This window comes from Drosophila tropicalis, unplaced genomic scaffold (genome assembly GCF_018151085.1).
Source record: "Drosophila tropicalis isolate 14030-0801.00 unplaced genomic scaffold, ASM1815108v1 contig_905, whole genome shotgun sequence".
Classification (NCBI taxonomy): Eukaryota; Metazoa; Arthropoda; class Insecta; order Diptera; family Drosophilidae; genus Drosophila; species Drosophila tropicalis.
In genome coordinates, this window is record NW_027173405.1 from 1,712,028 (window position 1) to 1,739,086 (window position 27,059).

A 27,059-nucleotide genomic window follows, 5' to 3' on the forward strand; every position below is an offset into this window, starting at 1 on the left:
CTCGTTTTCTTGATTTGAGGCAGAATTTGATGAAGTTTCATTTTGCGCAGTGTAAAGCAACATACGCACACAAGCAAATGCACACATACAACTAAACTTTTTTAGCGCTCTCTTTGTGCCGGGCCCTGATTTAGATCAGAGCCAGGCACTCATATCCCCCGGGGGACGAACACGTTCGGCTCGTCGTATGCGTGTAACCGAACGGCTGCCGAAGTCCTCACACAAAAAAATCAAGATGGATTTAGTTTTCCTCAGCATTTCGACGCAAGCAGGTCTATGTCGCTTTGTTGAGAGATGACACATGAAAAAATTGATCGCTACTTTGTTTTTCTATCTTTCTCTTGCATCAGTTTAGCTGCTGTACTCGTTTTCTTGATTTGAGGCAAAATTTTGTCAACTTTGTGTAAAGCAACACACGCAGACAAGCAAGTGCACACATACAACTACATTTTTCTAGCGCTCTCTTTGTGCCGGGCCCTGATTTAGATAGACTATTCTCTCTGACTAGACAGAGAGACATAGGCGGACCAATCACGGGTGTTTCAATGTCGTCGGTCCTTGTCTCTCACGAACAGTAAAGAGAAACGAAAATCTGACGCGCTGCAGATCTGACGTCTGACGATTTTTAAAAATAATTTCCTACCGCGACGCGCCTAAGAGAGCTTCGCTCTAAAAAATTTTAAAGATTAACAGGACATTAGCAATTTACACATCAGACAGTATTTTTCAAATACATAGTACTAGAAGTGTTCTCTAAACATTTTTTTCACAATAAATTATTTAAATTACTTAGGTGTACAACTCTTTTAGACGATATCACTAATACGACTGATAAAAAAAAAAATAGTCAATGATTATCACAATAATAACAATCACCGGGGTATTGATAAAACATTAATTAATACACACACATCTCACACACCCTCATTCAAACCATCTAGCTCCCGATGGTAATTAGAGCTTCGCGTACTTAGCCTTGGAAATTATAAAATCCAAATTAAAAGGTCACGCGGGTAATACCCTAAACTCTGAAACAACGATTGACACTTCCAGATACTCAGTGCTAAATAACAAAGTATATACGGTTAACTTGAGTCTCAATAATTTCGTATCATTCAAAAATGCAACAGATAAAAATTTAACATTTCTGATTGATACAGGTGCACATATTTCAATTATAAAAGAAAATTCTGATGTCTTTCATGACATCCATACAAATAAAATTATAGATATTCGAGGCATGGCAGAAGGAGTTATAAAATCCAAAGGATTAGCCTCAATTGAACTCCAAACAGACAAATACATTATTTCATATAAATTCAATTTACTTCATGCAGATTTCGCAATACACTGCGATGGAATAATAGCACTAGATTTCATAAAAAGATTTAATTGCCAATAAGATTACAATAGTTCCGAGAATCGGTTAATAATTAGACCACAAAATCTAACGTATCCTATCTATGTTCCAATAACATTTAGTTCTGGTACTAATTCAACACTTCTACCAGCAAGATCTCAAGTAATACGCAAAATAGAGTTGTCTTCAGCAGAACAAAACACTTTAATTTCCAATCAGGCAATTAAACCGGTTGTTTATTTCGGAAACACGATTGCGTCAGCCCAGAATGCTTTTGTGGGATTCCTAAATACAACAGATACATGCCAAATGATAGGATATAAATAATTTAAAATTCGAATCACTTTCGGACTACGAGGTGATTCAAAACCCAACAGAAAATACAAAGGAGTCTGTACTTAATAAATTATAGAAAAATTTTCCACCATTGTTTAAAAAACAACATGAAGAAAAATGCACACAGTATAGTGATGTGTTCGGACTTGAAACCGAACCAATCACTACAAATTAATTTTTATAAGCTACAATTGAGACTTAAGGATGATGAACTGGTATACGTAAAAAATTACACAGGCCGTCATTTTTGAGGTCATGAAAAAGTGTTTAAAGCTTAATAAGTCTCCTATAGTAATTGGGGGTGCTGATCACGGCCCTGTACTCGGTTTTTCTCTATCACTTCAGGATTTCGAAAAAAATGCGTTTAAATTATTCAAAATGACCTCATTTGCAATATATTATTCCATGATGTAGGCATAATATTGTAATAAAAACATTATTATTTTATCCTATTAATATGCTAGGCTTGATTTAAAAGAAATATACAAAATATCAAAGAGTTATTTCTTTGTTATAATGTATAATATTTTACACTCTGGATATGTTTTTATAATGAGTAAAATTTGAACCAAAAAGTATGCTAGAGAGATTCCAAGAATTGTCTGCTTTTAAATTTTAAAGAATTGTGGGAATTTGATGCGTGTTATTGTTTGTTAGTTATATGTGCAAACAAGAACTTATTTTCTTACACGGAATATTCAAAAATCTGTTGAAAAAGTTGAAAATTTTTGTATTAAACATTCTATAGTATACTTTTGGGTGCTTATTTTTCAACCCCAGATCTCCAGTTTTTAAAAAATCTGGACGTATGGACAAAAACCAAGTATGCAGTTAGAATCAGCCTACCCGAATTATTTAGGAACACCTCTCAAATTAACGTCAGCAAAAATCATGTCGGCCTGTGTTATCGATGTCCGCATAGCCCAATCGAAGAAATCAAGCATCAAGTTGGAAAGTTAATTGAACAAATATTGTCGAACCGTTTGTATCACCCTACAATAGCCCACTCTTGTTAGTCCCAAAGAAATCACTTCCGGGTTCTAACGAGAAAAAATGGAGATTAGTAATTGACTATCGCCAAATAAATAAAAAATTGCTTTCAGATAAATTTCCACTCCTTAGAATTAACGATATTCTTGATCAATTGGGTCGAGCTAAATATTTTTCATGCCTTGATTTAATGTCAGGTTTTCACCAAATTGAACTTGAGGAAAACATAAAAAATATTACGTCTTTTTCCACAAGCAATGGTTCATATCGCTTCACGCGATTACTATTTGGTTTAAAAATAGCGCCTAAGCTTGTTGAACCAAATTTGTTACAGTACCCAGATTTTAGCAAAGAATTTTGCATAATCACGGATGCAAGCAAACACGCATGTGGAACAGTTTTAACTCGAAACTATAATGGACTCCAACTCCCAGTTGCATATGCATCACGAGGTGAAAGCAATAAGAGTACTACAGAACAAGAATTAGCAGCAATACATTGGGCAATAACACATTTTCGACCATATATATTTGGCAATTATTTAACAGTTAGAACTGATCATAGACATTTGACATATTTATTTTCTATGGTAAACCCAAGTTCAAGATTAACACATATGGGACTCGAATTAGAAGAATTTACTGTAGAGTATCTAAGAGGGAAAGATAATTTTGTGGCCCTGTCAAGAATAGGAATGTCCGATTTAATTGACATGAACAAAAAAGTCCTGAAAGTCATTACCAGGTACCAAAGCAGACAAAACAATTTCTGCGCAGAAAATAAACAAGAACTATTGCCAAGGCAAAATCTTGAAAAAGCTTCCAAGCCCAACGTATATGACGTTATTGTAAATGATGAGGTACGAAAAGTAGTGACCTTGCGAATAACTGATTCTTTGACCACATTCAAACATTTCAAGAAAGTTATAGCAAGAATTGATCTTTGCGATATGTATACCAATGGAATTCTCGACTTAGGTCAATTTTTTTTTTAAGAGCTCGAAAAAGGAGCCGGAATACTTAGTATTTGCCAAGTCAAAGTGGCACCGAGCGACAAGATCTTTCAATATATATTCTATTTCAATAGATTCTCAAAAAATATTGGCAATAAAATTTTACAATTTTAAAGAGTAGCGCTACTCAAGTCGGTAACCCAAATAAATAATGAGAAAGAAAAAGAAGCTATTTTGTCTACATTCCATGACGATCCAATTCAAGAAGGTCATACAGGCATAAATAAAACAATTGCAAAAATAAAGAGACGGTATTATTGGAAAAACATGACTGAATATGTAAAAAAGTACATTAATAAATGTCAAAAATGGCTGACGTCGAAAACAACAAAACATACAAGATCACCGATGACAATAACCGAAACTCCACAATATGCTTTTGACAGGATATTAGTAGACACGATCGGTCTACTACCACGTTCTGAAAATGGGAATGAACACGCAATTACACCTGTATGTGACCTGAAAAAGTATTTAGTAGCAATTCCTGTTGCAAACAAAAGTGCAACAACAGTAGCAAAAGCCATATTCGAATCCTTTATTCTGAAGTGCGGTCCAATGAAGACGTTCATTACGCCCATGGAAACTGAATACAAAAATTCAATAATAAATGACTTGTGCAAATATTTAAAAATATACAATATTACGTCTACTGCACACCATCACCAGACCTTAGGTACCGTTGAAAGAAGTCATAGGACATTCAATGAGTACATTCGTTCATATACATATATCAGTAGATAAAACTGATTGGGATATATGGTTACAATATTTTGTGTATTGTTTCAACACAACTCCATCAGTAACACATAAATACTGTCCCTATGAACTTGTATTTGGTAAACAAAACAATTTACCAATTCATTTTAATATCATAAACAGAATAGAACTTTTATATAACGTAGATGATTATGCTAAAGAAGTTAAGTTTAGATTAGAACTAGAATATAATAAAACTAGAACAATGTTACAAGAACATAAGGAAACTGGTCATTCAGCCTATTTAGGACCATTCGAAGTTATAGAAATAGCCAAAAATAACAACATTAAAATTAGAAACCATAAAAATAAGGTACAAACAGTACATAAGGATAGATTAAAAATCTTCAAAAATAATTTAAAAAAAAAGGTGGAGCGGATTTCAGCACCGCAAACTAAAATACCATCTACATCTGTTGAATTTAAAATATGAACTGATTTTATTAACAGAAGTATGGAGTTTATATAGGGAACCTTAGGCTCTAGGAGGTAACAATTGTTCTTAAAATATCTTATTCTAATGAGACTCAAACCCAAGATTTCGGGGGTTGAAAATTATTATTATTTTGGGCACGGCGTCGGCCACTTCTACAATGTGTGTGGCTGATTGTAATTCTGGTCATATGCTAGATTAGTTGTTTGTGACAACAGTTGTATTATATTTTCGTTAGTGCATCTGATTTGGTGAAGCTGCTTCAGATGAACACGATGTTTATCGTTAAACATTCTGCAAAGGGCCGCCAAATGTGACGTTTTGGACTTTTTTTAATAGTTAGTTTTCTTATACAAATTAATTTAATATTGTCATTAGTAAGATAACTGTTGTTAAAGAAGCATGACGAGCTAAGTACATGAGAGAAGTTAAACCTAACAAATGAATGTTATCCTTCTTATAACTGACGTCCTATTCTGTTGTATAGTTTACCAAATTGGTTTACTAATATCGCCCGATGCCTAACAATTTTTTGTTTCGGGGTATTTACCCACTCCTGATGTGTATTACTGTGTTGACTTCTAGCCTTTTTATATGGTGGAGACTTTGAAGACCAACTACTTCTACCTCTCGGCTTTTGCTCCACTGTTTTGTCATTTCACTGATAGCTGAACTTTAAGCGTTTATTCTGTTTAACTGTTGCCCATTTATGAACATTTTGCAATATCTGCCTTTTTTGTTCTATAGACTCGGACAATTTGTTACCGGAATCTATTTTGACACTATTTTTTAGATGATCATTATTTAATATAACATTTGGCATCTGAATATTCTCATTTTGTACTGGCTCTGTGATATATACTTTTTCTTCCCCACATTTTACTTTACCTCCAAACTGAGGTCCTGCCAGCGGACATAAACTTATTTCTTTTTGACTTTCAAAAATTATTTGTTTTACCTCAGCTTTTATCTTACCTCTAAGGTGAGGTCCTGCCGGGGGAGTCGAATGCGAATCTTGAGTTTTGTGGATGAGTTTGTTTTGAATTGTCTTGTATCATCACTATTACCATTCTTCTTCTTTTCCCAACGCTTTTTTAAGCCTGTGACATCTATTGTTGTTGCCACTACAGATTTATAACTTTTTGATTTGTTGCATCCCGAGACGATCCAACCAAATTGAGTATTTTAACCTAGTAGGCCATCAATCTTTGTAACTCCTTCTTTAATGATTTGGGTATATACCTACGTTTACCCCCATTATTATATCAACCTTACCAGGTTTATTAAAGGTAGGATCAGCAAGTACGTAGGTTTGCCATTTTGACATATCCACGCTTACTCTTTTTAATGGAAGAGCTTTTATTAACTTTGGCAACACAATTGCCTCAACCTTAAGAAGTTGTTTCCATGGATTTCGCGTCTTCACATTTATTTTTACCTTATATTTTGATTTTTTGGCTTTTATTGACGACACGCCACTTATTTCTGTATATTGTTTAATTTTAGGTAAATTTAGTATTTTAGCCGCCTCTTCAGACAAAATGGTACTCTGTGAACCACTATCAATAAGGACTCTTAGAGTCTTATATCCTCCATTTACATTTTTTACTTGTATTAGAGCTGTAGCCAACAGTGTTGATTGTGCCGTTACACAAGTATTAACTTTCTCCTTTTTTTTTTCAAAATGGAGTAAGGTATGGTGTCCCTTACTACACAATGAACAGACCATTTCAGCTGAACCTAACAATAGATGAGCCACCATGCTCTTAGCTTCCTCCTTTAATGCGGATTTTAAATAATTTAACTTAAGAGCAAGACTTAAATTTTATATTTTTTGAATTAATTCCGTAAATAATTCCACAAACAGGTCCCATTCTCTTTGGCAACACCGGTAGTTCGCCTCTCGCGGTTACATTCTCAACTTTCAAATTTTTCTGATCGTTTATTTTTTCTTCTAGCGCTACCAAGGTATTCTGAAGGTCGAACTCTAATTTTTCTATGACCTCTTTAAACGTATCATTACCTATAAACTCAACTGTATAAGCTTGGCACATCTGTACCTTCCTGAACAAGAATTTTATTTTTTATACCCTTGCAAAAAGGGTATATTAATTTTGGTCAGAAGTGTGCAACGCATAGAACGAAGCATCTCCGACCATACAAAGTATATATATTCTTGATCAGCACGACGAGACGAGTTCAAATAGCCATGTCCGTCCGTCCGTCCGTCCGTCCGTCTGGATGAACGCAAACTCCCTTCTAGACCGTAAGAGCTACAGAGCTGAAATTTTGCACATAGGCTTGTATATACTGCAGGGGTTGTATATCTCGGATTCAGCCGGATTCACTATATCATATAGCTCCGATACAAACCACAAAGCCACGAACAGTGACTTTTCTCAATAACTTCGTTATTATCTGTGCTATTATCGTGAAACTTAATATTAGAGAGTTTATTACGCCTATAAACGACTGTGCCAAATTTGATCAAGATCGGATTACTTTATCATATAGCTCCCATAGTAACGATCGGTCAAAAACAGTGACTTTTGTAAATAACTTCCTTACTTTTACCGCGATTGCTTTCAAATTAAACATTTGTTAGTTTAATATATCTGTTAATGACTGTGTCGAATTTGATTAAGATCGGGCGACGATATCGTATAGCTCCCATAGGAACCATCGGTCGAAAACAGTGACTTTTGTAAATAACTTCGTTACTTTAAATGCGATTGCTTTCAAATTAAACATTTGTTAGTTTGATATATCTGTTAATGACTGTGCTGAATTTGATAAAGATCGGGTGACTATATCATATAGCTCCCATAGGAACGATCGGTGGAAAACAGTGACTGTTATCAATATCTTCGTTATTTCCTATGATTGTAGGCCATTATTTCGCAAACATAATCCTTTTTAGATAAAACGTTCTTCCAGATTGATGGCTAATAGGTAAGGAAAGAGTTACCAAAAAAGTTGCAAGGGTATACAAACTTTGACGCGGTCGAAGTTAGCCCCGGCCCTCTGGTTTCTTCTAACGCTACTTCCTGAACAAGAATTTTATTTTTTTAACATACATTTCGCCTGTTCTATTGTTTATCGGACGTAAAGCTTTGCTCACCATGTCCAAATATTCCTGCAGCTGACGAACCTTTTCTTGCAATTTCTCCTGGCTAACATTAGCGTTCTCATTACTGGAGGTCGGGTTTCCTCGCGACTCTGCGTTGCTGTCCTCAGAATTGTCTAACATCGTTGCATATGTTCAATGTTTTCTGAATCAACAGGGCCCTGCCTGATTGCCTCTCCTTTGGCTATTAATCTGGCTATCATATCTAAACCTTCCTCATATTTTCCTTTTGAAAAATAGAGATGTTCGGTTACTCCAATCTGTAGCATTTGGCTATTGTAACTAATTCATTGCTTCTGCAGGTCCCTTACTTCATTAAGAATTTTGCTAGTAAACTTACTAGCATCTATCTCTTTTATCTTTTTCAACTTTTTTTTTTTTTTTTTATCACCAATTTTGGTTATTATTTTTTTTAACTTTCCCTACTCGATCATCGCAGTGATCTTCCCACCTAATGTTTTGCATAGCTTTACAGGCTATGCTGCTATCGGGCAGATAAGGCTCCGCTCATTTTCACAATTTTTGTATCTTAGAATATATGTACATATGTATATTATTTCTTATTTATAATCTGCAACTGCTTTTTTCGCATCAGCTGGTCGTCGCCGTTTGGCTTGGTGATGCTCCCTCGAAGGCGTAAAAGACGGCCTGCCTTTCACGCTCGTTGTCAGCTGCTGATGTCCAGGGCCTATGGGCTCAGGCGGTACCGGTGCCGGTCATCGCACCTGATTTTCTTGTACACATGTATGTTCTCCAGTCGCCTCTTCCTGGCAACTATCTTGTTGCTTTGCAACTGCGTCGTCGATCTGCTTCTTGTTGCCGACTTGCAACTGCCTCGTTGATCTGCTTCTTGTTGCCGACTAGCAACTGCCTCGTTGATCTGCTTCTTGTTGCCGAATTGCAACCGCCTATAGTGTATATATAGGCCAGGATATATATTTTTTTATACTTTCGATATTAGGGCTTCGAATACGCCACACACAAACAAGAGTTAATTTATTTTGCAACCTTTAGCTGATCTTAGCATTTATACTCGCATAAGACTTCAGACTTTAAGGAGCTGATTCACTCTCTGAGTCTCTTACCGCTGGTGGGGGAAACTACAGAGTTCCATTTTCTCGAAGGACCAAAATGAAGAGGATTTCAGCACCGCAAACTAAAACACCATCTTCATCTGTTGAATTCAAAATATGAACTGATTTTATTAACAAAAGTATGGAGTTTATATAGGGAATCTTAACTCTAGGAGGTAACAATTGTTCTTAAAATATCTTATTCTAATGACCCACGTTTTGAGGGGGGTTGAAAATTGTTTATATTTCATGCTCAGCGTCGGTTACTTGATACTGCGCCGCTGTTTCAATCTTAAGTGTTTTCCACAGAGTGTGGTAGTAGATTTTTGTTTTTGGATTTAAGCAATAATTGTCATATGAATCTTTATGACTTATTTTTCTTGTATGTTTTGTATATTTCTTTGTTCGATCTGATTTGGTGAAGGCATTTCTGATGAACACGATGTTTATTCTTAAACAAAATGAAAATATAAAAAAATTTTATGGATTCAATTACTATAATTAATTCATCTAAAATACATATATACATACAATTCAACAGTATGTCAAAAAAAAATAAAAGAAAAAAAATTTGTCTCTCCAGACACAAACTAAACTAAAAATATCAAAGAAGCTAACATCGGCTATGCCGAAGTTTATATACCCTTGCAGTCCTTGGCAATAATATTTTTACATTTTGAAATTTCTTTCCCTGCAACTCAATTCATCAATATACAAACAAAACAATTTTAGTCTTTTTACTACAATTTGTACTTCTTCTTCCCTCATTCCCTAAGCAAAGCAACGCACGCATACACATACAGTTCATGTAGCGTTGCGTCTGTGTGTATGCATGTGATCTGTTGATGACGTATGCCGTAGTAGACAGCAAGCAGCGCTGCCGACAGAGCTGGGAGCAGAGCGGCAATTGTTATATTGACTGTAACTTGTGTTATATTTATCCGATCCGATTCAAATTTTCGGATCTTGGGTTTTATACCTAATATTATCACATATGTAAATTTCATAGCGATACTCCAATTTTTATAAAAATGTTTGTTCTGGAGCTATTTGATATAGTAGTCCGATCCTGATAATTCTCATACTTGATCTCCGCCCGATGATAAAAAGCACAGAAAAACTTTCAGTCAGAAATTTTTGTAAGGTTGCTGAGTAAAACGCAACGTTGCTGATCAAGAATATATATGTATATATACTTTATGGGGTCGGAAACGTCTTCTTCTGTGCGTTACAAACATCTGACTGTAAGATTCCAATTATTTACAAAGTTTGTTAAATGCTCATGCATATACCGAAACCAGTATTGTAGTATCGATTGTTAGTGATAAGTATCGATTGTTAGTAATAAGTATCGATTGTTAGTACTAAGTATCGATTGTTAGCGATAAGTCCTCGATAGGTGGCGAGACGGCGTCTCTCTTCTTTTCCGGCGACGCAACGAGCAAGTTGTCTCTGCGCAGAAAACCAAAAATTGAATCCGAAAAATACAAACTAATCGCTATCATTTTTACCCAATAATTAGGTGTTTACAACTCAGAAGTGGGATGACCACACGAAAGGATAAATATTTCGGGACACGGTAGGCCACACGTTCCACATCTAGGATGACCGCCTCCACGCCCACCGCTGCTGGTGCACCCACTGCTGTGACTACCACTGCAGTAGCGGCGGCCACTGGAGCCGCCGCGGCTGCGCCTTCCGCTGCAGTACCGAGAGCCGCTGTGCCAACTGCTGACATATTCGCCCCTGTCGGGCCCGCCGCTGCTGGGCCAACTGCCGCCACACTCGCTCCTGCTGGGCCCGCTGCTGCCGCATCCGCCCCTGCTGGGCCAACGGCTGCCATACTCGCCCATGTTGGGCCAACTTCTGACATATTCGCCCCTGCCGGGCCCGCCGCAGCTGCATCCGCCCCTGCTGGGCCAACCGCTGCCACACTCGCCCCTGCTGGGCCAACTGCCGCCACACTCGCCCCTACCGGGCCAACTGCTGACATGCTCACCCCTGCCGGGCCAACTGCTGCCACACTCGCCCCTGCCGGGCCCGCCGCAGCTGCATCCACCCCTGCTGGGCCAACCGCTGCCCCACTCGCCCCTGCTGGGCCAACTGCCGCCACACTCGCCCCTGCGGGCCAACTGCTGTCATGCTCACCCCTGCCGGGCCAACTGCTGCCACACTCGCCCCTGCCGGGCCGCAGCTGCATCCGCCCCTGCTGTACCCACCGCTGCGGTGTCCGCCGCTTACAGGCCACCTCTGCAGACTGCCGCCGCTGCACCCGCTGCCGACATTGCGCCCGCTGCCGCCATTGCGCCCGCCGCCGCCATTGCACCCGCTGCCGCCATTGTGCCCGCCGCCGCCATTGCACCCGCTGCCGCCATTGCACCCGCTACCGCCTTAATTGCTGCTGCGGCTGCCGCCGCTGCTGCCGCACACGCACAGTACCCTTCTGATAGCCAAACAAAGGCGACACCAGCCACTTAAGATTCTTATTTACCCCCATTCGTTGTTAACAATTGGAATCGAGGTCGATTCCTCGTCAGGACGGCCGAGTTGTAAGATTCCAATTATTTACAAAGTTTGTTAAATGCTCATGCATATACCGAAACCAGTATTGTAGTATCGATTGTTAGTGATAAGTATCGATTGTTAGTAATAAGTATCGATTGTTAGTACTAAGTATCGATTGTTAGCGATAAGTCCTCGATAGGTGGCGAGACGGCGTCTCTCTTCTTTTCCGGCGACGCAACGAGCAAGTTGTCTCTGCGCAGAAAACCAAAAATTAAATCCGAAAAATACAAACTAATCGCTATCATTTTTACGCAATAATTAGGTGTTTACATGACCAAATTTATAATACCCTCTGCAAGGGTATAAAAAAAAACAATTTTTCTAATATACACCTTTACCTTACCTTTATTTTACCTTTTACGTTTACTCAATTATCTAATGATTATTAATAACTCCATAATATTACGTTATACTCTAAAAAGGGGAGGTGTAGTATATTCATACAAATAATCTGTGGAGGTGCCTTGATTAAAACTTGCTGCTCGAAAGAAAAAAAAAAAAAAAAAAAAAACAAAGGAAGGCCGAATTTAAAAGACCCGCGAATGAACTGCTTGATTGCAGAAAGAAAGTTCACCACAGTGGTACATTTCCTTTTTCCCATTATGCCAATAGCGGATAATGTCACTTTGACAATTGACTTCGAGTCTAAACGACGATCAAAGCGAGGCCTAGAGCATAGGCGAACCATCTTGATAAATTGGCAACCGAGCGGAACAGTCCTTTGCAGGAAGGGAAAAAAATTAGTATTTCATTTTTTAATGTGTTTAAAATAACACAAGTAAATTTAAATCCGAATAAATACAAGCCATCCTCCATGGACTTGAATCGGCAATAAGAAGTCGCACCAGACACCAAGTATACTGGTGTTCTCTATGTCGAGAAATAGTTTTTGAGTAAGTGCAAAAATTTTCTTTGGTGGATTAAAGTTTGATAATTTCGCAAATAAAATTTTTGCACACAGATTTGCTAAGTCTCGGTACGTTCTAGCATAGTGCCTGAAAGGAAATTAAATTTGTATAGCTTTGAGTAAGCAGAAATTTATACAGCAGGTAATTGTACAGCTCTATAGAAGAAAAAAAAAACGCATTAATGACTTTCATATTTATCCCATATATGTATGTAAGGTTTAATGTTTATTATAATGGTTATTTAATAGGTTCATGTAAATACAGAGTCAATATATATGATGCATTTAATAGTTTTAAACAGACTTTTTACACAACTTCGAGACAACTTCGTACTTCGGCTAACGACCAACGAGAGAGACTGCCAACTGAGAGCCGATTACCCAACGAACACTTGCTTCCGAGCCAGACTACCCAGCAAACAGTGTAGTATGGTGCATTGCCAGCTATTTGGTATCTCTATCTCTTACATTCGGCCCTCCTGCTCATCCTCATCTGTCCCAGATGATAATATCTCGTCATTTTCGGAAACAAAACGCCATAATTTCATATTATCACAACTTGTTGATGTGATATTTGGTCCTTCGACGCTTGCCGCTTTTCTCACGTGTTTGCTCGATGTTAAACTGCGAAATGGGCTCTTCATTTAGGACCTCTAATAATCTTACATCCGCGTTGTTGTGCGTTTTGGTCCCAAACATTACTTCAAACGGTGATGACTTCAACGATGCATGCACATGGGAATTAATCGCTTTTTGGACCTTTGTGCCACAGGTTGTACCATTTTGCGGAATCATGAGCCGACAACTTTGCCATGATACTCAAGATCGAACGGTTTACTCTTTCGACTTGGCCGTTACCTCTGGCTACGCCTGTTGTTGTCCACACGTGCTCCACCTTGTTTTTATTAAGAAACTCAGCAAAGGCATTGGATGTAAACGCCTTTCCTCTGTCGCTGATTGTACGCCTTGGGAAACCGAACACAGCAGACCAGTCTGTGATCTTTTTAATAACTTCTTCATAGCCGGTTGCATCGTCTTTGCTGTCGAGAAATGCCCCACCTCATGCGACCCTTGGATGACGTCTCGTTCCATCAGTTTTGGAATAGCCAACAAATCATTGCCTTTTATAAAGAAGACCTCCTTTCAGCTTGAAATCTTGATATGGATGTTGTTTTAAAATTTCCAATACCGCCTTGATGAAGTTGTCTTCTAGATGGGCCTTTCTTATGCGAGTAGTCAATTCCGTTGCTACGACCATGCTTCTGAGCGGAAAACGGCTGAGGAAGTCCACGTGTCTCATCTTATCACCCGCCTGGTGAACTGCTTTAAAAGTGAAGTCTTCCATATACAAAATCCATTGCGAGACTTCTCTTGGTACATCGCTCTTAGTAGTTGTCTGCTTAAACGCTGCATAGTCAGTGACAAGATCAAATTTCAAACCTAAGAGATAGTGTCGAAACTTCTTGAGAGCGAGATAGGCTGCTTTGACCTCCAGATAATAGCTATGACGTTTGGACTCTGCTTCTGTGCTTTTTCTGCTCCAATAATAAACTGGATGAAGATGGCCATCAAAATGCTGCAGCAAAACTGCTCCAAATCCGTCTTTGGATGCATCCGTATGGAGTTCGGTTAACGCTTCCCTTGAGTAGATGTGCAACACCGTCTCCATTACCAGTAAATTCTTTAGTGTTTGCAGCGATTGCTGCTCTGCTTCTCCAATATTAAAAACAGCTTCCTTCTTGAGTAAGTTCGTCAGTGGACGTGGGACTTGTGCGTACCCAGGGATAAATTTTCGAAAAAACTGATTTTATGTCATTCGGCGTAGCAAATCGACTGACGGCTGCTGTGTTCTCCTTGCCAGGCCAAATTCGTCCGTTTTCAATAATATGGCCAAGAAAATTTATGCGTGGCTGCATGAAACTGCACTTCTTTCATTTCATCTTTAAGCCAAATTGGGCTGCCGTCTCGAGTACCATCTTCGTCCTTCGCATACAAACGTCGGGCGTCTCGGCATACAAAAATATGTCGTCCATGTAAAGCTCCATTACACCAGAGTTAATTAATTCTTGAAAAATATGACTAACGAACCTTATAAACGCCGCTGGAGAGTTTTTTAATCCAAAAGGCGCTTGATTGAACTCGAATATCCCATCTTTTGTGACAAATGCTGTATACGGCTTGCTTTGCTCCTCAATAGGCACATGAAAAAGTCCATTTTCCAGATCCATAATGGTAAACCATTTCGCCGGTTGTAGCTTTTCCAACACCTCCACTATAATCGGCACAGGGAAACAATCAACCAATACCATAGTGTTCAGCTTTCTGTAATCCACGCAAACACGAAGTGTTCCATCTTTTTTTTCACGACGACTACTTTGCTGGCGACATTTGAAGATGACTTTCGAACGATCCCTTGTTCGATCCATTGCTTGACTTGCTTCCTTACCTCGTTGGCTTCATCTGCTGCTAGGCGACTCGGTGAGTGATGAAACGGCTTGATCACTCCATCAGGAATAATCTTCAATTGAATCGGGCACTGCTTTACAACCTCTGATGACCCATGAAAACTGCTTTCAATCATCTGTTCAACCTCTTTGATATATTCTGGCGGAGCCATAAAAGAAAATTCTTCTGTGACATTATATATAAGTGCCAACTCGTTAATTGGAATTTCATCTGCATTCTCCTCCAGGAATGTATATCCTTGTTTATTGCCCACCAAACGGAACTTTTTGATCAAATCATCCCCCAGCAGTCCATCGTCATCAATCTGGCTATTCGGAAGTACTATGAACTTTTGGTTTGTGTTCAACTTATCCACGACCACATCTGCAGTGAAGTGTCCAATAGGCTTTGCTGTGCCATTGCCTAGACCGTGCAACATACGTACATCTTCAATTATTCCCATGTTTTTTAACTTCTTGAAAATACTCTCCTTGATCACTGAGACGTCTGATCCTGTATCTACCAGACATTCGACTTCTACACCATTTATACGGATTTTCTTCAAACGACTGCGATTGGAAATAACACGAACTTTATCAGCATTCTGAGGACAGTCACGGGATATATGTCCGTTTTGGTTGCACTTGAAGCATTTTGCTTCGGCGTCACATTGATTGCGCTTATGATTTCCCGATCCGCAGTTGAAACAATACTCTTTTTTAGCTATTTACCCGTTGTTCTGCTTGAAAAATGGGTTTTGTTGTTCTTTATTGCCTTTTGTTTCCGATATGTTTAAACGATCATAGATATCAAACTCTTCTTTTAAAGCCTTAAAAGACTTACAACGATACATTGCAAACTTATACTCATTTTTTATATCCAGACCATTGACAACGTGGCTTATAACAGCGGCATCTTCAATATAACCAAGTGAAGCTATCTTTTTCATTTGAAGTAAGTACTCATGCAGTGTCTCACTGATCTTTCTCTTTCTTTCTTGCAACAGCTGATGAATGTCAGCACTATTGTAGTTACATGCAAATTCCTCCACTAGGGCGCTTTTGAGTTCTTCATAATTGCAAATATTCTTGGATTCTAGAAACAGTTGGGCTGTACCACTCATTTTAGTTTTGGCATAGCAATATTTCTTTCAAATACTTCCAACCATTTTTCCACTTGTTTAGATTTTCCATCATATTCGCCCACGACTTTTCCAAAGTTGTTCGCAGAAATTTTCATTTGACCATCACGTTTCTCATCGGACAGAATTTTTAGGCTCAGCAGCTGTATTATTTGTTCCATTTTCGACTCTCCAGACTGTCCAGCTTTCATTTAGGAACACTTAAAGTTCATCTGTCATCTCGTTTTGTTGTTGTTTTAGATTTAGTATCTGCTATCTCTTTTTGACTCGGCGTCGACATGATATTTCGCGCTTTTTTTTTGTTCTGTCTCTTTTCCTCTTTTTTTCGCCTAACTAGAATGTTCTGTTTTGAATAGTACAACTTAATGTTTGTAGCTACTTGTAACAACTTTAACAACTTTTTAGCAGCATATAATAACTTAGCAACTTTTAACAAAACAACACTCGACTTTTCGCAATCACATATGTTCTGTATTCGACACGGGCGAGCCCCCAAATGTAAGGTTTGGATTAATTTAATGTTTATTATAATGGTTATTTAATAGGTTCATGTAAATACAGAGTCAATATATATGATGCATTTAATAGTTTTAAACCGACTTTTTACACAACTTCGAGACAACTTCGTACTTCGGCTAACGACCAACGAGAGAGACTGCCAACTGAGAGCCGATTACCCAACGAACACTTGCTTCCGAGCCAGACTACCCAGCAAACAGTGTAGTATGATGCGTTGCCAGCTATCTGGTATCTCTATCTCTTACATGTATATAATTTTTTTTGTTCGACAAATGCAAAGAATTCCAAAATTCATATTTATGTTGGATAGGGCAAGCAGCGAAGAAGTTATTTATAAAAGGGGACAACACAATTGCATTGGCACACGCTGATCAGTCAAATTTCGTAACGACACCGGCAAGTGCTAGGGCAAGCGATGAGAAGTGAAAAACAGCAAAAACATGCAAAAATTGAGTGTAAAAAAAAAAAAAGAGCGCGTTTGCAAAAATTTGTGTAGGCCTCTCAGTCGCCCCAGAGACGCCTATTTACAATCATATTGCTATTAGATTGCTCTAATAGCAATAAATACTAAGTTGCAACAACAAAGTGCGTAATTTTTACAAAAGCCATGTCCACCAATTCGGGCCCAAGCTCTCTCGATCCCCAACAGCAACAGCTACAAGAACTAATTGTACAACAACAACGCTCCAGCTCCAGGTTGTGTTGAAGGGGATTGAGCCATCGGTCCCTACCCAAGAAATAGCAGACGCGTTGGTCGAAAAAGGGTTTGCGGTCAAATCCGTTGTCAACATCATCAACAGGAACAAAGTCGCACAGCCGCTCTCTAAAATCGAGCTCCAACCAGATACAAAGCGGTCGAAGACAAATGAAGTGCACCCAATCTACAACCTACAGCTCCTATTGCACAGAAGAATCACTGTAGAGGAGCCCCATAAGAGACACCAACCACCGCAGTGTAAAAACTGCCAGGAATACAACCACACCTCTAACAACTGCAATCTCAGGTCAGTGTGTGTTGGCTGTGGCGAACATCATAAAGATGGCATTTGCACCAAGGACATAAACAATGTCGCACTAAGACTATGCAGTAACTGTGGAGGGAACCACACGGCCAACTACAGAAGATGTCCTGTCTTCAAGGATCATAAATCTCACCTAAACGGGCGCAAACCCCCAGCTGGACCAAAAATCACCGTCAACGCCTCTAAAACTACACCGGAGGTATTCTTCGCCAAGGCTGTTAGATCATCTAACATGCCTGCTACATACAGTCCTAGTGTATCCTTCGCTAGTGTGCTCCGAACTGGACAGACGGAGCCCGCAAAAGAGACCCCGTCACTCCACCATCTACAGAATCCGCAACCTAGCGCACCAGAGCTTGGCCAGCAAACTCCAAGTGGCTTAGAGGCCCTATTGATCTCACTCAATCAAAACATGACCACTTTTATGATGTTCATGCAAAACTGTATGCACGAACTGATGCGGAATCAAAACCTGCTTATCCAGAAGCTTATCGAGAATAAATAATGGCTTCCCTACTTCTATGTCTTTGGAATGCTAACGGCATCTCCAAGCACAAAAATGAACTGCAACTATTCCTAGACTCAAGTGAAATCGACGTTTTGCTGATTTCGGAAACACATTTAACATCAAAAAATAATTTTCAAATACCAAAATATACCTTCTATGCAACAAACCATCCAGACGGAAAAGCTCATGGCGGGACTGGTATCCTAATCAAAAACCGTATAAAACACTCGTTCCTCAATAGATTTGAAACACAGCACCTACAAGCAACTGCTATAACCGTCCAAACCAGCTGCGGCAACACTACATTGGTTGCCCTGTACTGCCCACCACGCTTCTCAATCTCTGAAAAGGAATTTACCGATTTCTTTAACACACTCGGAGATCGATTCATTGCAGCAGGGGACTATAACGCCAAACATACGCACTGGGGATCTCGCCTGGTAAATCCTAAAGGCAAGCAGTTGTACAACACAATAGTCAACCCTCTCAATAAGATGGATTGCGTCTCACCGGGTAGGCCTACTTATTGGCCCACAGATCCACAGAAAGTGCCTGACTTGATTGATTTCGCAGTAACCAAGAGGATTCCACGTAATCGGATCACTGCGGATACACTGCTAGATTTAACTTCCGATCACTCTCCAGTGCTATTCACACTGTTAACAAGACCTCAAGTACTTGATCGCCCATATAGGCTTACAAACAACAAAACAAATTGGCTAAAATTTAAAATGTAAATGAGTGCCCATATTGACTGTTCGCCGAAACTGGATGCTGCAGAGGACATTGAAATGTGCGTCTCTGCACTTGAGTCTATGATGGCAGCTGCAGCAAGAGTATCTACTCCACCTGCCTCTTCTTACACTAAACCTGTTGACAGGCCTACGAACCGGCGGATAGAACAATTAGTAACGGAAAAACGACGTCTAAGAAGGGAATGGCAGATTACTCGCTCACCAGCAGCAAAACTTCGCCTAAGGCATGCTAGTCGCAACCTCTCCAAGGCGTTAGGACAAGAGGAAAGCTGGGCTCAAAGAAAATACATAGAAAAGCTCAGCCCAACCAGCACTAAACATCCCCTGTGAAAAGCCCACCCAACTTTAAGCGCTCCTACAGAGACAATTTCACCGATAAGGAGTCCAACCGGTGGATGGGCCCGCAGTGACGAAGAGAGGGCATCCGTATTTGCCACACATCTTAAAATGGTTTTCCAGCCAAATCCAACATCAAACTCATCTGTACTTCCCCCTCCGAGCACACTAACGGATAGTGAGTACTCGGAACTCCAATCGGACGAGATCACTGCAGTTATTAAAAACCACATAAAGCCAAAAAAAGCCCCTGGCCATGACCTAATCACACCGAAAATGATCCTGGAACTCCCTATCGTTGCCATACAATACATCTGCAAACTGTTCAACGCTATAATAAGAATTGGCTACTTCCCAAGAACATGGAAAAGGTCCACTATCATCATGATTCCTAAAGTGGGAAAGGACAAAACCCAGCCATCATCCTATAGGCCAATTAGTTTGCTGCCATGTCTTTCGAAGCTTTTTGAAAAGGTCCTGCAGATCCGACTAAACTCATTTCTGGCATCGGAGAACACAATCCCTTCACATCAGTTCGGCTTCCGCGAAAAACATGGTACAATTGAACAAGTCAATCGCATAACATCCGAAATACGAACAGCATTCGAACTAAAAGAATAATGTGCGGCTGTCTTTCTCGACGATGCACAGGCTTTCGATAGAGTTTGGCTGGAGGGTCTGATGTTCAAAATCCGGCAAAAAATGCCACAGTAAACCCACAAACTCATGGAATCTTATCTTTACAATAGCCGTGGATGTCACTTGCCTTGGCATCCACCTAGACAGAAGACTAACTTGGCGCAAGCACATCGAAGCAAAAAAGTCACAGCTTAAACTGAAAGCGAGTAGCCTACATTGGATCATCCATGCTCGGTCCCCTCTACGTCTGGAGTATAAAGTCCTCCTATACAACTCCGTACTGAAACCCATCTGGACTTACGGAGCCGTACTATGGGGAAATGCAAGTACCAGCAATGTCGATATTATACAAAGAGCGCAGTCGAAGATTTTAAGATCAATCACGGGGGCCCCGTGGTATATACGGAACGACAACATTCAAAATGATCTAAATATACCTAGCGTAAAATCTGAAATAGGTAGTCAACAACTAAAGTATTCTGCGAAACTGGATGAACACCCAAATGATTTAAGAGTAGATTCAACAAATATATATATTCAACGTAAAAAAAAAAAAAAAACAGAGTGATAACGAGAAATGTTTACTTCTTTTTTTTTGTTTAAATCTAGGTAATATTATAAATTTGAAAGATAGAACAAGTGCATGAGATGTTATTGTACACGTAATAATTTCTAATAAGAAAGAAAAACCAGAGGGCCGGGGCTAACTTCGACCGCGTCAAAGTTTGTATACCCTTGCAACTTTTTTGGTAACTCTATCCTTACCTATTAGCCATCAATGTGGAAGAACGTTTTATATAAAAAGGCTTATGTTTGCGATAGAATGGCCTACAATCATAGGAAATAACGAAAATGTTGATCAAAGTCACTGTTTTCCACCGATCGTTCCTATGGGAGCTATATGATATAGTCACCCGATCTTGATCAAACTTGGCACAGTCATTAACAGATATATTAAACTAACAAATGTTTAATTTGAAAGCAATTGCGTTGAAAGTAACGAAGTTATTTACAAAAGTCACTGTTTTCGACCGATCGTTCTTATAAGAGTTAAATGATATAGTCATCCGATCTTGATCAAATTTGGCACAGCAGTTTATAGGCGTAATAAACTCTCTAATATTAAGTTTCACGATAATAACACAGAAAATAACGAAGTTATTGAGAAAAGTCACTGTTCGTGACTTTGGGGTTTGTATGGGAGCTATATGATATAGTGGTCCGATCCGGTTGAATCCGAGATATACAACGCCTGCAGGATATACAAGCCTACGAGCAAAGTTTCAGCTCTGTAGCTCTTACGGTCTAGGAGGAGTTTGCGTTGATCCAGACGGACGGACGGACATGGCTAGTTGAACTCGTCTCGTAGTGCTGATCAAGAATATATATACTTTGCATGGTCGGAGATGCTTCGTTCTATGCGTTGCACACTTCTGTCCAAAATTAATATACCCTTTTTGCAAGGGTATAAAAATAAATAAATAAATTAAGTCTATAGCCTCTACAGCAATTCCTCGAAGGCCTTCGTCGGACGCTACAAGGGTGAGTTTTTTCTACTAAATTTTTTTGTTATAAAGCGAAGTCGGAGAGATTAAGCAAGTGTATTCAATGCAATGACAATGGCGAAAACGATTGTCGTTGCTTACCTCCACTCCGTGTGCCCCACTTTATATTTTATATACATCTAATGTTGTTTCAAATAAAATCATGCGTAAAGAAAAGAAATAAGAATGAACTGAAAGAGAAAAAAGGAAAGAGTGAATAGATATGCATAATTTTTTTTTGTTGAAGACGTTTTGTATGCAAATAATTGAAAAGTATTGAACAGGCGTGACGTTTTGCTTTTGCACAGTGGGTCAAAGTTTGAAAGAAACGTTTATGAAATTATGCTGAATGGTTAGAGCATTTCTTAGATGTTGATTTATTAAACTTTGAATATGAATCATTATACGTTAAAGTTTGAGTCATGGTTTTTTTTATAGTAATTATAAATCGATTTTAGTTGTCGTTTATTAGATTGCAACTTTACTTACATTTATTCTAGAATTGAATTTAAACCGGCTCGAGGTCAATCTTACAAAAGAAGATTATTTCAAAGGTAACACACAAAAAGGTGAGCAGGTTGTCTGTATAGCTATTTCAAGAACTACCAAGTTCTATCATCAGCAGACTTTGCTAAAGAACTCCAGAATTGCAATAGCCATACCATGTCTTCAACGCTAAAACTAGTTGGGAATTACATTGCCAACTAAATGAAGCGAAAAAAGCTGGCGAAGCCTACAATACCGAAGACCACCTTTTGTGCATTACCCTTAGGCGCTATGAAATATTAGTGTAAGAGCTTCGCCCTTAACAAGCTAAATTCAAGACCTGTTTCTTTTTATACACGGTATATTGTACCATATAGAAAAAGGGTTTTTTTTTGGAATAAAATTCCAAAATAACGGCGTGCCTTCCGTTAGTGTTATCTGGTTAGAGATTGCGACATATTGAAATTTAAATTGAATTTAAACCGGCTCGAGGTCAATCTTACAAAAGAAGATTATTTCAAAGGTAACACACAAAAAGGTGAGCAGGTTGTCTGTATAGCTATTTCAAGAACTACCAAGTTCTATCATCAGCAGACTTTGCTAAAGAACTCCAGAATTGCAATAGCCATACCATGTCTTCAACGCTAAAACTAGTTGGGAATTACATTGCCAACTAAATGAAGCGAAAAAGCTGGCGAAGCCTACAATACCGAAGACCACCTTTTGTGCATTACCCTTAGGCGCTATGAAATATTAGTGTAAGAGCTTCGCCCTTAACAAACTAAATTCAAGACCTGTTTCTTTTTATACACGGTATATTGTACCATATAGAAAAAGGGTTTTTTTTGGAATAAAATTCCAAAATAACGGCGTGCCTTCCGTTAGTGTTATCTGGTTAGAGATTGCGACCTATTGAAATTTAAATTAAATTTAAACCGGCTCGAGGTCAATCTTACAAAAGAAGATTATTTCAAAGGTAACACACAAAAAGGTGAGCAGGTTGTCTGTATAGCTATTTCAAGAACTACCAAGTTCTATCATCAGCAGACTTTGCTAAAGAACTCCAGAATTGCAATAGCCATACCATCTCTTCAACGCTAAAACTAGTTGGGAATTACATTGCCAACTAAATGAAGCGAAAAAAGCTGGCGAAGCCTACAATACCGAAGACCACCTTTTGTGCATTACCCTTAGGCGCTATGAAATATTAGTGTAAGAGCTTCGCCCTTAACAAACTAAATTCAAGACCTGTTTCTTTTTATACACGGTATATTGTACCATATAGAAAAAGGGTTTTTTTGGAATAAAATTCCAAAATAACGGCGTGCCTTCCGTTAGTGTTATCTGGTTAGAGATTGCGACCTATTGAAATTTAAATTAAATTTAAACCGGCTCGAGGTCAATCTTACAAAAGAAGATTATTTCAAAGGTAACACACAAAAGGTGAGCAGGTTGTCTGTATAGCTATTTCAAGAACTACCAAGTTCTATCATCAGCAGACTTTGCTAAAGAACTCCAGAATTGCAATAGCCATACCATCTCTTCAACGCTAAAACTAGTTGGGAATTACATTGCCAACTAAATGAAAAAAAGCTGGCGAAGCCTACAATACCGAAGACCACCTTTTGTGCATTACCCTTAGGCGCTATGAAATATTAGTGTAAGAGCTTCGCCCTTAACAAGCTAAATTCAAGACCTGTTTCTTTTTATACACGGTATATTGTACTATATTGTACTATATGGTACAATATACCGTGTATAAAAAGAAACAGGTCTTGAATTTAGTTTGTTAAGGGCGAAGCTCTTACACTAATATTTCATAGCGCCTAAGGGTAATGCACAAAAGGTGGTCTTCGGTATTGTAGGCTTCGCCAGCTTTTTTCGTTTCATTTAGTTGGCAATGTAATTCCCAACTAGTTTTAGCGTTGAAGACATGGTATGGCTATTGCAATTCTGGAGTTCTTTAGCAAAGTCTGCTGATGATAGAACTTGGTAGTTCTTGAAATAGCTATACAGACAACCTGCTCACCTTTTTGTGTGTTACCTTTGAAATAATCTTCTTTTGTAAGATTGACCTCGAGCCGGTTTAAATTCAATTTAAATTTCAATAGGTCGCAATCTCTAACCAGATATATAATTTCTGATTTTTTTTTTTTGGGCAATCTAATGTGAATAAGGACGTTTGTTTTGGTATTTTCCACTAGCGCTGAAAGGAAAATCATGGTAGGGTGGGTTGAGAGCGCGGCTGTAAAAACACCTATGCAGCCAACACTAGGACTATTTTCTTCTATTCTTTTCTCTCTATTTTATATCAAATTTCACAGGGACTTTATTTAAAGTTGCTGACGTCAAGATAGGCCTCACACAATAACGTATAGTTGCCGATTGCAATGGTTGGTGAGCCTTTGTGGTTTTCTATTTATGGATATTGAATGTTGTTGAATGTAGCAATATACCAGTTAGCCACTAGGGGCCCTTCAAACGAGGTTCTCAGTAAGAATCATTTTTGTACCATAATATATCGATGGGCGCTGGGGCCCCTGGAATTCAGAAGCCCTGTAAGCTACTGGAACTTTAGACATTGTTTTCAAAATTGAAGAAACATTGTGCAGCAAACAACTAATTTTATTTTAACCAGGGTCCAGAACACAAAGTTCATAGTAAAAAATGTTCTGTTCGTATATAAAATAAACAAAAGGCCTGACCCCTAGACGTTTAGGGGCCCCTTCAATTTCCTATAATTGTATACCTTTTCTATAGATTTTCCTACCAAAGCTATACTTTGGCAAGTCAGTGGGATTTTTCCATAATTAATGGTTTTCACATTTTTGTTAATAATATTTATGTGAAGTTAATATTATGTTTAAAGTAGTTTATTGTTCATAATATTAACTGAATGTTTAAAATTGAGATAAAATTCTTAAAAGTTAATTAATTTCATAACTGCCGAACGCTATCGAAACTTCTTTTCTGGCGCCCGTTCTCGACAAAGTCAACTCTTCATCACCCTTTTACGATTCGTAAATCACGAAGTTGCCACTCACTCTCAGCTGCTACACGCCTCACTCTCCATAATAGGGGTAATCTAAGAGTAGTGTGCCCATCTCATCTTTACATTTACATATGTTTGTCAGAAACTTTGATCAACACGGTTTATTAAAGCACATTCTGCAATAATGCGATTATCATGACAAGTCGTTTATTAATTCCAACAATGAGCTAGATAATTTTATCCGTCGACATAAAATAAAAACTATCGTTTTCGTGAATATTTCAAGAAAGAAATGTTAAAAGAAGAAGACATTTAAAAAATTTGTATGTTAAGTGATCAACGACAAATGATGCTGAATAAGAGGAAATATAAATCGGGAGCAAAAAAACGCCACCTGCAAGAAGTGAAATCGCTAAGGGAAGAGGCGAAAAAATGCAAACTTCTAACTGAAGTGTTTCAAAGAACGTCATCAAAAGCTTCTACTTCATCACCGCAAGGATCAGCGCCATTAGCGGAAAACGATAGCTGTGACGTATGTTTCTATTATTTACGTAACAATTTTAATTATATGATTAAAGTGAGTCGCTTTGTACCACAAAAATTCTCACTAAAATCATTTCACATTCGTAAAAAATATTTATATATAATTTGGCCAGTTTTTTTGAATTTCATCCTTGTCAACCAACTCTCAATCTACCATTCAATCAAAAAATCTATAAGCAAGACGAAACAGAACATCGAAAGTGGTTAACATATTCCAGAGAAAAAAATGCTCTTTTCTGTTCTTTTTGCATGGCATTCAGCAAAGATATCGAAAAAAATGTTTTTGTTGATGGAGTCACAGATTGGCGTCTCGTATTTCAACGGGTAAAAGAGCACGAAAAAAGTGATCGGCACAATATATCTTTCATTGCTTATAATCAGTACATAATGGCCAAAGATATAACCCACCTTATATCAAGTGAAATGCTAACAGTAAGACAGGAGCAAATTCTTGAACGTAGAAAGGTTTTAAAAAGAGTTATCGAGACTGTTAAACTGATTGGAAGAAGAGGATTGAGCTACCGAGGGGATAAACACGAGGCAGGCTACTCTTTGGATGACGATGATCTCGATCATGGAAATTTTCTTGAAATATTGAAGCTTCTCGGAAGATTTGATGAAACACTCAAAAAACATTTGGCCAACGTGATTGAAAAAAGTAAAGAAAAGAAACAATCAAGAAAAAAAGGAAGTTCAGGGCGCGGTGGAATAGTGACATTAATTTCGAAAACAACCATTAACTACATAATCAACATTATTCGAAAGTTCATCAAAGAAGATATAAGCGCAGAAGTACGAAAGGCAGGAATGTTTACAATCCAACTAGATACAACACAGGATATTTCAGTAACTGATCAGTGTAGCATCATTGTCAGATACGTCACTGATAAAGTGCATGAAAAATTGATTTCCGTCGTCACTTCATCAACTGGCAAATCGATCTGCGATCTGCTAGTAAAAGAACTGCAATCACTTAATATCGATATTCAATCCTGCATTGGCAATTCAACAGACGGAGCTGCAAATATGCAAGGAAAATACTCTGGTTTCTCGGCGTGGTTGTCTAAAATTTCTCCCAGCCAATTACTTGTCTGGTGCTATGGACACGTTTTGAATCTTGTAATCACAGATGTAACAGAACTCAACCACCAATCTACCTCATTGTTTAGACTCTTAAATTCTATTGCGAAATTCGTCAAAGAATCTTACCTGCGCATGGATGTCTTCCTGAAACATAATTTAACTAAAAAACGTCTCGTCGTAATCGGTAACACACGCTGGTGGTCGAAAGACAAAGCAGTTACGAATACATTTGGAGATTTTGGAGACCCGTCGGGATGTCTATACGTCGACATACTACTAACACTGGATGAACTGGCAACTTCACAAAACTTCAGTGCTGATCTGCGGTTCCAAGCTGAGTGTTTGAAAAATTCGTTACTCAAGTATGAAACCATCTTAACAGCACATGTCTACTCAAGAATTTTTTCCGCTACAAAAAGTTTGTCCAATTATTTGCAAACAAACGGAATGGACATACTTCAAGCCCAAAGGATGGTTACATCAA

General features: G+C 38.5%; 2 protein-coding genes across 2 annotated transcripts in view; one reads left to right on the plus strand and one right to left on the minus strand.

The window, feature by feature from the left end:
- Positions 1–27,059, minus strand: part of LOC137586136 (calcineurin-binding protein cabin-1-like) — a 1,431,569-nt gene that overhangs the window by 952,174 nt on the left and 452,336 nt on the right. The window lies entirely within an intron of this gene.
- On the plus strand, positions 10,695–11,568 carry LOC137586131 (antifreeze protein Maxi-like). Its single transcript, XM_068302138.1, has 2 exons — positions 10,695–10,943; positions 11,140–11,568. Exons 1-2 carry the CDS (start codon positions 10,695–10,697, stop codon positions 11,566–11,568), a joined length of 678 nt encoding a protein of 225 aa, XP_068158239.1.